The 13,505-nt window shown below is 42.7% G+C and overlaps 2 protein-coding genes across 2 annotated transcripts in view; one reads left to right on the top strand and one right to left on the bottom strand.

The window, feature by feature from the left end:
* Nucleotides 1-3,689, bottom strand: part of LOC144792000 (uncharacterized) — a 102,564-nt gene extending 98,875 nt beyond the window's left edge. The window contains exon 1 of the mRNA XM_078666866.1: nt 3,476-3,689. Coding sequence (XP_078522992.1) covers nt 3,476-3,689 — 214 coding nt within the window. The remainder of the gene's footprint in view (nt 1-3,475) is intronic.
* Nucleotides 1-13,505, top strand: part of SGPP2 (sphingosine-1-phosphate phosphatase 2) — a 548,904-nt gene that overhangs the window by 336,288 nt on the left and 199,111 nt on the right. The window lies entirely within an intron of this gene.

The raw sequence follows: 13,505 nt of genomic DNA, 5'->3' as shown, positions 1-13,505 counted from the left end.
AGAAGTTCACCTCGCAGAAATGAGGGGAAATTTGCTATTTCAGTCAAAGTATAAAATTTGGTTAGCATTCTGGGTAAGAGAAAGTGGTGGAATCCAGATAGCAAAAGCACCCTGGACTCCACTGGGTTTCTAGTTTTCAGATGTGCCTGAGGTTGATAGGTTTGCAAGGCCGGATGCCAGCCTGCTGGCTCTGGGTCTAAATGCCAAAGCTACCCACAGCCTCAGAATGTTGGAAATTCCAAGGAGAAATCTTGATTTCTCAACATTGTATTTTGTGTGCTTTTCAGTCATGGGTAATGAGACCATCCACACAAGTGGGGCATCATTTTTATTGAGCGAAGTGCGGAAACATGGAATATTTGAAAACTTTATTTAAATTTTCTCCATGTTTAGCTTCCACTAAGTTGTGCAAGACAGAACTTATTTTGCAAAAAAATATGGATGTAACAATAGATTACTTTTGTAGATCGACTATTGGGCAAAAAATACAGATTAAAATAGTCACCTACTTCTGTTTTTTCCTACTTTCGTCAGCTTTTGATTTCAGCAAGTAGTTTTTTTTGGGGGAGGGGCATGATTTATCTACCAGTGACCCCTCCCCCCTTGTTCTCCCATTTCCCGAATACAGAATTGCATATTCTTACAAAAATGTGCAGCCTTTATAAAAAATAGAAAATATAGACTACCACTTAGAAAGTGGTAAAAAACGGTGGTTAAAAGATATATATGTTTTTATCAAGTCAGCATGTCTCTTTAAGTTAGGGAAATGGCAATTTTAGAACCATAGTCATTTTTTGTTGCTACTCTTTGGAAAAACACAAATTTTCTTTGTCCAATACATATTTCCCAAAAATAATATTTTGACTATTTGTTCAGTTTCCTCCAAGGTAATCCTGGGTACCTTTTGAATTCCCAACATTTCAGAAGAAAATGACACAAATTTGGCAATGGAATAGCGTTAAAGAAATCTGCCAGAGCAAATTCTGGTCATTTTAATCCTATCTGAACAGGAGTAATGACCAACCAGTTGCCTCATTTACCCTTTTGTACCCTACTTGACTCACTTTCAGAAGAGAAGTGTGGGAAATGGATGAATAAAAGAACACTTCCCTGTTTGCAACGTTCACGTATTCCTGCCTGACAGAAGGCCATGGAGAAATAAGTCTCAACCTCTATTTTGAGTCTCTGGATAGAGAACCCTCTCCAAAGCTAATTGCACTAGCATTCAATAACCCATAGAATTAAAAGGGTCCAGACAATGAAGCCCCTTCTGTTCCCTATCCCCCGACTCCTTCTCCCTTACTGCCTTCCTAATTTAATTCACTACTCCTAAATTCCACCCATTTTCATACTTTTTCTACACCTCCAGCTCTCATCTTTCCTCTTGACCACAGATAAAGATGACCACTTTCTCCTGATCTTACTAGAACTCATAGCTGCCTTTGTCACTTCAACCACGATTCCCTTATCCAAACCCTAACATCTTGAATGGGATTAATTGAAATGTCATTCACGGTTTCTCCTCCTACCTATCCAGCCAATACCAGTCATTCACAATGACAGCTACAGGTCCCAGAATATCCCAGTAACCTACAACCTTCCAGCGTGTTCCATCCTCTCCGTTGTTCAGCATCTTCATGAGCCCTTTGGGGTTCTACTCGCAGATAAATCAAAATTCACCAATACGCTGATGAGACACAACTGCTTTTGAAGGGCTCCCATTTCCACACATCCAGTGCCTCAGGCTGCATACTTTTTCATCTAGACTTGAATGTTGTGCATCTCCTCGAAGCTTAACCCTTCCAAAACTGAATTCTATTGGTTGCTAAGAGAAACTAGTAACACCTAGTCCTAAACTAACTCGGCTAGTCCGACCCTAACTCAAGTACATCAACCTGGACGGCATCGAACCCAAATTTCAGGTTATGCCAGGTCTTTTGGTTACATCCTGAACACTAATCTCACCTTCACGGAACATATGGACAGAAAAGTAAGACAGCCTGGTACCAACAAAGCTACTTCAGAACTGCTGATCAAGCCATTGCACTCTTGCATATGGATGGCGAAAATGCCCTGCTCCATGGCCTCCCAGATTCCACAGTGCCCACCGTACATACGCCAACACACTTCATCAAGAACCTAGAATTATATGACCACATCACCCCCCCACACACACACACACACACACACACATACACTGATGGAGCTCAAGTGTCTGCCTTTGACATGCCACAGACCTGCTGTCAGTACACCATCAGAAAGGAGACTAAGAAGGGGAAAATAGAAACAACAAGGCAACAAGCCTTCTCCATCTATGCACCCAGAATCTGGAACATCCCTGCATCCATCAGGGCTAACCTAAATGTACTCTAGTTTAGGAAAGAGCTGAAGTCGCACCCCTTTAAAGAGCACTAATTCATGTTGCTGTAACAGTCTACTTTCACTCTCAGAAACCATCTACATTTCTAATTACACTGACTCTCTCTTTGTCCTGCTTGGACACTGTAAAGTCCTTCAGCTAGGTTTGTGCTTTATGAATAACACATAGATGCATACTTCTTTCCTTTTAGTTCCACCCAACCTTTCCTTACTGCTTCCTGAGTGGGATGTAAAAGAAACAGAAAGCAGACGTTTGTGAATCTTTTCTCCCTTAACTTATTTCCCCTTGTTAGGTATTCTTACAGTTCCATTTTTATGGAAAATCACATTGTTCAATGGATAGTTTTGATTGAGTTTAATATTATACCCACAACAGATTTCCTGGTTGGCTACCTGTTTCCTACAAAGTTCAATGTCCTCTTAAGAAGCTTTCCAAGCTAATACTGTTTATTGAAAGGTGAAGATGACTGCTCCACACTAGTGTTCTGCATTGGATTTCTTGGTGCGGGTGGAGACATTTGCGACCAATACAATCTAATTTTCAACAACTATTTCATATTGTAGCAAGGTGAGGGTGCCATCTAGTCATTATAAGCCAAGAAGGAGCAGATGGAGCACTTCCTGTCTGATGCAACAGTGGGTGAGTTAGCAGCAGCCAGTGGAGCAGCAGTCTTTACCAGACTAAATCCAGCAATAAGGTCATTAAAGCTAGATTCATAACAGCCTGCAGCTACTTCTCTCCTTTTTAGGTTGATGATACCAGAGAGCACACGCTGTCTGGCTGCAAAAACCTCTAGTGGGATTACTAAGAATTTACATGGGATTACAGCCTGCCCATTGTTTATGATTGGTTGGTTTTATTGTCTCATTTGCTTGCTTCTTAGTTGTTGGCTTTTATAGTCCTAGTTTGTCCATTTTGTGTTTGTTACTCCCCTGGAGCATAGCCTCTTTACCATCTCTCTGATAGGTTGATTTATGTCCTTCCACTGCACTGTTCACTTCTACAGAACAACTTTTTTCCCTTTGCTTAAGCACTCCGGGAAAGTGCAGGTGTTTTCCAGATTTCTCCCTTATGTGCTTCTCCCCCGCCAAATACCTGCTCCCATGCTCCATGTTGCTGTGTCCTTCGGGCTGCTGACTCCCTCGTCTTGCATGTTCTCTCTTGTGTGCTTTCCCTGACCAAAATCCATGCCACTTCTGTGTTCTAGGTTGCTTTCTTGCGTCTCCTTTGCTATTGCTGTAACTTGTCTGCTGCTTTTGCCCTCCCACTCCTTTGTGCTTCCTCCAGCCGCACTGCCATTATCCCCCATTCCCACAGTTACATATATATATATATATATATATATCACCAAGAACTCCTCCGTAGGAAGAAGAGAGGCCACACCAGGGGAAAAAGCGAAGGCTTCTTTATTCAGTAGAAAACACACACAGTGGCGAATGCATTTCGGCGTTGAATTTGCCTTCCTCAGCGCCAGGGGTATGTGCACAGTTCAGTCATCAGTTTGACTTTAAATGTCCTGCTGCTGGCCACGTGACTCCGCCCCTCCAGGTAAGTACCAATCGCTGAACACTACCTGCAGGCTGCTTGTGGTGCACTGCCTACAGGACCCAGAATGAACCATTCTTAGCAGTTCTCAGTGTTTTGCGGGGGTGAGTCCTGTGCCAGCCAATTGTTGTGCCCCCGGGTGTCCATCGAACATCAGCTGCCTCCTCCGCTCCCCAAACCGCAGCAACCCCCACACCACAGGATGAAATATCGGCGGGGGCAAGGTAGGAAGTCCTCCACGCCCAACGTGCAATCTAGCCGATTGCAGCACCGCCCACTCTCCTCCCAGGTTCGAAGGTGGGCCCTGGTCATTCCCTTACCAGGGACAATGAAAATTTCGCCAAGGTGAAGACCAGCGTTGCCAAGGCCAACTTGTGCTGCGGGGGTCTCTCAAAGCGCAACTTCTGGTGCACGCGCTCAAATATCACCAAGAACTCCTCCGTAGGAAGAAGAGAGGCTACACCAGGGGAAAAGCGAAGGCTTCTTTATTCGGTAGAAAACACCCACAGTACACACACACACACACACACATATATCTATATACACACACATATCTATATACACACACACATATATTGTGTGTGTGTGTGTGTGTGGGTGTGTGTAGGTGTGTGGAAACATCCTTGAGCAGGGAGCCTCCAACCCTACAGGGCAGCCTCAGCAAACAGCGGGAACATAACAAACTGCCATCAGCACAAAAGAAAATGCAGAGGCACATTTAGAACACAAAGCTCTTTATTCATTTGTGGGGCGGCATCATTAGACTGTCTCTGACACGTTTCGTCTAAACAGCCTTAATCATAGATCAGCACTTGTTGGTAAGGAATGTCCCCATCAGATATATATGGATTCTTGTGCTTCTTGCTCCCAGGACACTTCATTGCCCCTAATGCATCAAAAACGGAGTTTAAACAACTTTAGATTATTTCCTTTAGACTTCAGTGCATCAGTAAATTATTCATTATTATAGATGTGTGTGTATATGTGTGTGTGTGTATATATATGTGTGTGTGTGTGTTTCTTCTGAGAGAGGACCTGGCAGCAAATTGCTTCCCGTCTCACCGCTTAGAAAAAATCACTTTCATGCTGCTTATCATGCCATCGTGTAATTTTGTAGGTGTTCACACGTCTTTGTGCATTGCACTCACACACACAATTATGCAGCTGCTGTGGGCATGTCAGTCAAGATTTTTTTGCTTTTTTAACCACATCCCTGCTAGAGGTTTTCCCCTGCTGTGCTGGACAGCAATAAAAACGGGTGTGGTCATGACGAGCTCAGCTCGTCATGAGCACAGGAGCACTGTACTGCATGACGAGCTCAGCTCGTCATGAGCATGGAAGGGGTTAAATATTTATTTTTGGCAATGGTGAAAAGCATCTTGCTGATGCTGGGTAGTATTACCAAAAGGAGTTGGCAAAGCTAATCAGTCCCAAGACGAAGGTAAGAACTAACTATTGGCTTTGCCAATAACTGTTTGTTTTAGATTCCAGTTATTTACTTCTCTGCTAGAGGGCTCTAGGAAGAAGTCCACAAATGAGAAGTTCTTGTCCTGGTTTCTAGACGCTACCGTGAGAGGCGATTGCTGGTATCTCAGAGAACATCTGACTGGTCGTATATTTTGCTGCATTGCAGCTGGACTTTTCTATGACAGCTGTCCTTCAAAGGCCAATCCTAACTCCAAGCTACTACTTTTGTCTCCTGACCCTCCAAAGCATGACTATGCCTCTAATCAGGAACTGTAGCACTAACGAGGCTAGTTAGAGCATTTCTTAAATCTAACGGAAGTAGCCATAGCAGATAGATGAGTACTGAAAATTGTGAAGTCCAGTTACAGCCTGGAATGCCAGATCCTAACACCATGAGATCCATTTCAGCTGACTCTAAATCTGAAGGATGCATGATGTGTTTTTCCTAGCTCAGATATTTATTTTCTATAAAATCTTTATTTGGATCCGTGTGGTGATAAGTCCAGCGCGCCCCCTAGTGCAAGTTGTTGTAATGACTTGTGATGTAAATGCATTGCGTACTAACAACGCGGTCGTTGTAACAACCCCGTTGTAATTGTATGCGATGCTATAGCATGAGTTGTAACATGCCATATTCGATAAAAACAGCGTGTTAAAATTATTTGTTACAAAATGTTAATGCATTTCTGTTATCTACTAGCTTATTATCACAAAACCAAGTTGCTATTTTTGTCCCATCAGGATATTTATTTTTTGCAGATCAATACTTAAGAATGTTATAAATATAAAATAATCTAAAGATGAAGGAGAAAACAGTGATGTCAAGAGAGGTTGGACATAGGTAGGGAATGCTAATAGGGTGTAAACCTCCATCTAGCTACAATGATATACTCTGATGTACTATGTAACTGAATAAAGCTACGGGCCTCCTTACGAGTTTTGGCGGTGCTGGAGCGGGCGGCAAGCCACCACCCTGCTCCTGCAATGCCAAACCTCACTGCCCCCCACCCACCCGTCAGATTATGAGTAAAATTAGGGTCGGTCAGGCGTAGCGGTCCTGTGGCAGTGCAGTTTAAAGGCTCATATGTGAACCTTAAACTGCACCACTGCGGGACTGTCAGTGCATGTTCTTGCCCTGTGCAGTCCATGCCATGCAGGAATGGGGTGCATGCACACAGGGGGGCACAACATGTGCCCCCCTGCATGCACCCCAGTGCACCGAGGCAACAGGGAGCCTGTAGGGCCCTCTTTCTTTCCTCGCCACCAGCAGTTTCAAGGAGTAAGAACCTCCATGAGACCGCTGGCATTGAGGAAAGTCATAATATGCTTGTTGCTGCTGCAGGGCACTACCAAGCATATTGCAGCCCTCAGACTGCCGCACCACCGCCAGGGATCTATGATCCCCAGCAGTTGCGGCAGTGCCATGGTGGTCTGACCACCCACGTTATAAACCGGCGGGCAGACCGCCGGTGCAGCAGTGGCTGGACCACCACTGCTGCGCCTCATGCACTCCATGTTGCTCTCTGTTTCCCAACTTCTTCTCTCCTCCCTCTTGCGCTCACCTGTGTGCTTCTTTTCATTACCTTCCCGGCCTGAGCCCTATGTGTTGCTGTCACCCAATCACTGTGTTACATTCAATCCTGCCATTCCCCCTGGTGCTTTTACGTCCCCTCCAGCTCTTCCTCCCTGTTGCTTTCACATCCCCTCCTGTGTTGCAAAAGCATTACCCAAGTTACTCCCACATGTTACTTCACCTCCACCGTCTTGCTTCGCCTTTCACCTACAACCTCCCCTGTGTTGCCACCCTTCCTGCTACACTCCCCTGTGTTGCTTCAACTCCCACACTGGCCCGCTTTAACAAAAAAACACTTTTGCATTTTTTTGGTTTTTTTTAGTTACCAATCCAACTCCCATTAGTACCTAAAAGAAAATTTACATCGTTTTGGAGCTGCGTACACACGCGGGGCAGGCGCCTACAAAATGACACAGGCAGCTGGGTCGAAGATTTTTTTTTGTTTTTTGAATTTGCCTTTACACCACAGAATTTTACAAAAAAATGGAGCCTTTGATTACAGTTCTGAACAATTGCGAGGGAGGATTTACATACTTGGATGACTGGTTTAATTCTGCTATTTGCTTTATGACTGAACAAAAGATGCCTGCATAGTGTGTGAGGACCTCTTTCTTCAATGGTTCCTATGCAACAATGGCACATACGTCCAACTGCAGATTACGTCAAAAAATCCCATTAAAACTAGTGTAATATTTATATGATCTTTTTTTCATGTCATCTGAAGTAACTGCGGTTATGGTAATAAAGAAAAGACTATTCTGAGGAAAGGTATTTCATCCTCAGAAGTACAATGTAGCATATCTGAATGGCTGCAACAGCAGCAGTGAAACTCTCATGCTGTGTAAGAGTGTGGTTGATGTGAACATCCTGTCTTACACAGGCTGCTGGGAAGCTATAAGCCAGAGTGTGTGACACATACATATGGGTGTAGAGTAGCAAGAGCCTTGGGGCGCTTTAATTTGTATTTTACAGAGGCTGACAGAAGGCCACGCATAACACAGAAATCACAAATAAAGAAAGGTTTCTAACTCTAGCCACAGAACCTTGTGGCTGGCCGCAAGCCTGGGTATAATGTTTAGTGCCCAGTAACCTCAAAAGGAACATTTAACAGTATGCAGAGGATCAAGGGGTTCTGTTCAGGATTCAATATAAAGTAAGATGTAAAACAAAACAAAAAATCCCACCGCACCCTAACTTAGTGCCTGGCCTGTAGGACAGATGCCAGATCTGACGATAAATAGTGCTTTTTTCTATCAAATGCTGCAAGTAGAAGCATTGTTAAAATGTTACCCGTTCTATCGTGCAGTACCAAAGTGTTTGAAACTAGGAACAGACATGTGGCTCATAGAAGCAGTGATGGTTTGAAATCCCGCAAATATTTTACAAATGTTGTATTATGCTTTGAATGGCTCTGCTTAACTACATGTGGAAACTGATAAAGAAAACTTAACAAGCGGCTGAGAGGAAGGAAGAATAGAATATAAAATCAAGAGGAAACCTTAGAAGCTATAATTAAATCTGAATGAAAGGAGAAAATGGACTTTAGCAGTTCATTCCTCCAAAGAAGCTAAAAAGAGACTATGGGAGAAAGTTACTTTCCAAACACCTTTATTCGCAGAGTGAGTACATCAGTGCGGACAGGGAGACAGATCACGTCAGTTCCCAGCCAACTGAGAGCAGACTTTGTGTATGCTCCTGTTTGGAGGGAGTTTTTTTAAACATTCCCGCCAGGCGGGAGCCAACGCAAGTATCCCTGCTGGTGCGTGCAGGGAACTGCTGTGTCCCAAGGAGGCCCTCGCAAGTGAGCTGGTCCAGGGTCTTTTGAAAGCTATGGGAGGGGCCTTTCCTCTTTTTGTCTTTTTGCAACATGTTGGCCCGGGGTTTGACTCCCTGGGGACTACAATGGCTTGGGGGTGGGGTTATGTAACACCTCCCATAAATAAATACTTGGGCCCTGGGGGATGGGGTCTCCAGGGCCAAAAATGGCCTGGGGAGGGAGGCAGGCTCTCCCCTTCCCTATGTAATGCAATCCAGGGGGTGGGGTCTCTGGGCCAATAATGGCTCATGGGGCGGCGTTCCCCCCCCCCCCCACTTCAATAAACAGTGTTGGCCTGGGGTTGGGCTCCCCAAGGTCTATAATTGAAGAATGCCATTTTGGGGCTTTTTTGAGATCCCATGGGATCACGGCTAAAATTGCCTTTTTTTGTGTGTTGGCTTCAAGGTTTGTCCCACTAGGTTCCCCTACCAAGGGGGCCTCAGTGGGCAGCGTTATCTCTACCCTGCCCACTTATATCACGTTCTAAATCCCAGCAGTTTTGCTGTAGCCCTGCATAAAGAAGTCTATAGAAAATGCATGGGGATTTTGAGTTTTGGGACCCCCTTTTTTTGGCCCCCACTAGACTGATCACCCCCCAAACTTTCAATGCACAAATTAGTGAAAAAGTAGCACCTTTTTGGAAAGTTTTGTGGTGCTCCATCACACTGGGCCAAGTTAATAGCAACAGAAAAAACATTTATCCTATTCAAGAGCTGACTTAACTAGAACTACCCTGTAGCGACCGCCCCTGGGATATGGATATATATATATATATATATATATATATATATATATATATATATATTCCGCACACCCCTTCACAAGGAAGGATTAAGTACGCACTCACAAGGTTCTAATTTTCCCAAATTTTTTGTTTATTTCCACGATTTCCAGCATCTCAGCACAGAAAACCGACGCGTTTCGCTGCACACACGCAGCTTGCTCACGGTTAATCATTAGATATTTTCGAGCCCCTCCTATTTCTACAAGGGAACCGCCAAACCAATTCATACTCAATACCTCACATCCTGTGTCTTAAGTCGGAAGTGACCTGGGAGTTGTAGTCTTTTACCCATATTTTAACTACAAATTTGGGTTGTTATCGTCATAGATGCATTTATACCGTTTGGTTGAACATTTCATTCCTTCCTATCAATATTTACAAAGCCGATTTTCAGACATATATCGATGATATGCTATATCTTTGCAATTGTCTCTTATCACAAATCATCCTATAGTGGCTTATTTACACAATATTCAAAAATTCATCAGTAAACGTTTATGCCCTCCAGTGGGATTTGAATTCATAATTGTTCTCGATTTGCTTGATAACTCTGCCAATTCATATTCCCAATATTTTTTATGTGAGCAATACTTCACTCTATTTCATCATTTATTGGAAACACATAGCATGCCCTCCGGTGGGCTTTTTGACATATATTTCAAGATTAAATCCTACTCAAGAAAAACTTTACTTTATCTGAATTGTCTTATATATTTACATGTAAATGATACCACTCTCATTTATGTCATTGTAGATGCATCCTGTAAACGATCTCATTTTAGTTCCCATCATAACTATTTCACAATCCTTTTGAATTATTGTCCTCTGTTATCCGAACCCATACTTAAAATGAACCAAACACCACACTGTACCAATTCTTTTGCGTCAATGATGTACATATAATTCCTCACTTTGTAGTTAAAATATGGGTAAAAGACTACAACTCCCAGGTCACATCCGACTTAAGACACAGGAAGTGAGGTATTGAGTATGAATTGGTTTGGCGGTTCTCTTGTAGAAATAGGAGGGGCTCGAAAATATCTAATGATTAACCATGAGCAAGCTGCGTGTGTGCAGCGAAACACGTCGGTTTTCTGTGCTGAGATGCTGGAAATAGTGGAAATAAACTAAAAATTTGGGAAAATTAGAACCTTGTGAGTGCGTACTTAATCCTTCCTTGTGAAGGGGTGTGCGGAATAATTGAAGGCTGGGCTCGGCTAAGGAGTACCGCACCGAAGACAGAAGCGCCAGGGGTCTTGCGAAACTTGGAGCCATTTCGGAATATATATATATATATATATATATATATATATATATATATATATATATATATATATATTCAGAAGCAATGCGCCCAGCGCTTTAGGAAGGGCTCACCACGGCACCCCCAAACCATCCGGCTTTTGCTTGCTCCCGAGGACCCCGCAGCTTCCCTCCTCATTGTTTAAAAGAGTCCGACGCGTTTCGGGGCAGACACGCCCCTTCCTCATGGACAATGACACAGAAGCATGATCGGCTCACCTAGGCGATTTAAATGCGTTTTATTTAAATCATGTCCGCCCTAAGTGGGTGTGGTTAACAATGCCTAGTTGCCAGGATTGCTGGTAACTGTAGTTCGAAGGTGAGTCAAATATATATATATATATATTCACAGAAAAAACCATAGGTTATAGACCATATATAGTTAGGAATTAGCATTTACAAAACCTTGAAAATTCACTGAAAAAACCATAGGTCATAGACCATATATAGTTAGGAATTAGCATTTAGAAAACCTTATTTTACTCACACAAAACCATTGAAATTCCATATATAGTTAGTTGCACTAACTATATATCGCGCACCCGCAATCCACTGCTGATGATGTCACATATTACATCATTCATGACATGGTCAGTGACATCACTGATGACATCACTGATGACATCACTGATGACATCTCAAATGACATCACTGATGACATCATGACACACCAATACCAGTTACTACATACGCACTCACTGATTCCTACGTCTACACACACATTCACTCATTCACCCATACAATCACTCATACATACAGTCACTCATTATTACAACACTATCATATGCACTCATACACCTACGCAGACAGTCACACACTGCCACTCATCCATGGAGTTACTCACACACCAAGTCAGTCCTGTAAAGAATCAATCACACTTCCATTTCTTCATCTATACAGTTAAACACAGAACACCATACTTCAGTGACATCACTGATGACATCACTAATGACATCTGAAATGACATCACTGATGACATCTCAAATGACATCACTGATGACATCATGACACACCAATACCAGTTACTACATACGCACTCACTGATTCGTACGTCTACACACACATTCACTCATTCACCCATACAATTACTCATACATACAGTCAGTTATTATTAGAACACTATCATATGCACTCATACACCTAGTCAGTCCTGTGAAGAATCAATCACACTTCGATTTCCTCATCTATAGTTAAACACAGAACACCATACTTTTCACACATATACTAACACATACTTACTCTCTTATACAATCACTGATACAAGTACACATTGATATGCACAGAGTCACACACCTCCCAGCCAGCCACACACACACTCAGTCTTCCATACATCCACTCATTCTTCAATATGTAAAACGTATTTAAACTTTACAAAAACACACAGACACTAGATGATGTCATCAGTGATGTCATTTGAGATGTCATCAGTGATGTCATCAGTGATGTCACTGACCATGTCATGAATGATGTAATATGTGACATCATCAGCAGTGGATTGCGGGTGCGCGATATATAGTTAGTGCAACTAACTATATATGGAATTTCAATGGTTTTGTGTGAGTAAAATAAGGTTTTCTAAATGCTAATTCCTAACTATATATGGTCTATAACCTATGGTTTTTTCAGTGAATTTTCAAGGTTTTGTAAATGCTAATTCCTAACTATATATGGTCTATAACCTATGGTTTTTTCTGTGAATTTCATTGGTTTTTTAACAGCTAATATCTGTAGCTGTAAAATGTATTCTTCTTTAAATCCAAAAATATATTTTATATGTTTATGAAGAATTTTTTTTTTTAATATTTTTTTTTCTTCGTTCCCGCTTCGCGAATCGGGAAGCTTCCCGTTAGCTGACCTTGATGCCGCGAAATAGACCGCGAGCCGGTAAACGTTTCTTTACCGCAAGTGCCGCGTTAGAAAACAACATCGTGACGCCTCCCGTCCGCATGACGTTTCACGTTGTCGCGTGATACGTCATATGACGTGCTACGTTAGCGAACTGGTACGCGAAGCGAGTCGCAAAGCGCAGGTTTCTGGAAGCAAACCGGGAGGCCCTGCAAAGCGCTTAACGTAAACACAGCAAGTCATGTGACTTGGTAATAACACTTTTCATTGGTTCATTTCACTTTTGGTTTCCTAATGATGTAAGACTAGGTCATATAATCTAAAATGAACACTTTTGATTGGTTGAGAACTCTTGTTTTTCCCAAATGATGAAAATCCCTCCTTCTTTCCTCACTCTGACTTTCATCATTGTGAGAGAAAGACCCTTTGTGATCACTGAGCAATGGCTTCTTTAGTAGCTTCAGCTGGTGCTTCCCCACCACCTCCACCACATCCAAGGAAGAGTGGACCACCTGCTCAAGTTATAATTCAACAAGAAGAGGAAGAAGAGGAACAGGACGACGAGCATGAAGAGAGGCACTTTTTGCCTGAGCAGCCCAGGACGTCTCACCGGAAAGAAAACTTCATTTGGCAATTTTTTAAAATTCCCAAAGGTCAGAAAAAAGTAAATGCAAGATACGTAACTTGCCTTATATGTCAAGATAGACTGTCCAGAGGAACCGAGAAAAAATACAGTTTCGGAAACTACACAATGCATCGCCATATGACTAGGTGGCATCCTAACAACTACAGT

Source organism: Lissotriton helveticus, chromosome 11 (assembly GCF_964261635.1).
Source record: "Lissotriton helveticus chromosome 11, aLisHel1.1, whole genome shotgun sequence".
Classification (NCBI taxonomy): Eukaryota; Metazoa; Chordata; class Amphibia; order Caudata; family Salamandridae; genus Lissotriton; species Lissotriton helveticus.
This window is presented reverse-complemented; position numbering and strand designations above follow the sequence as displayed.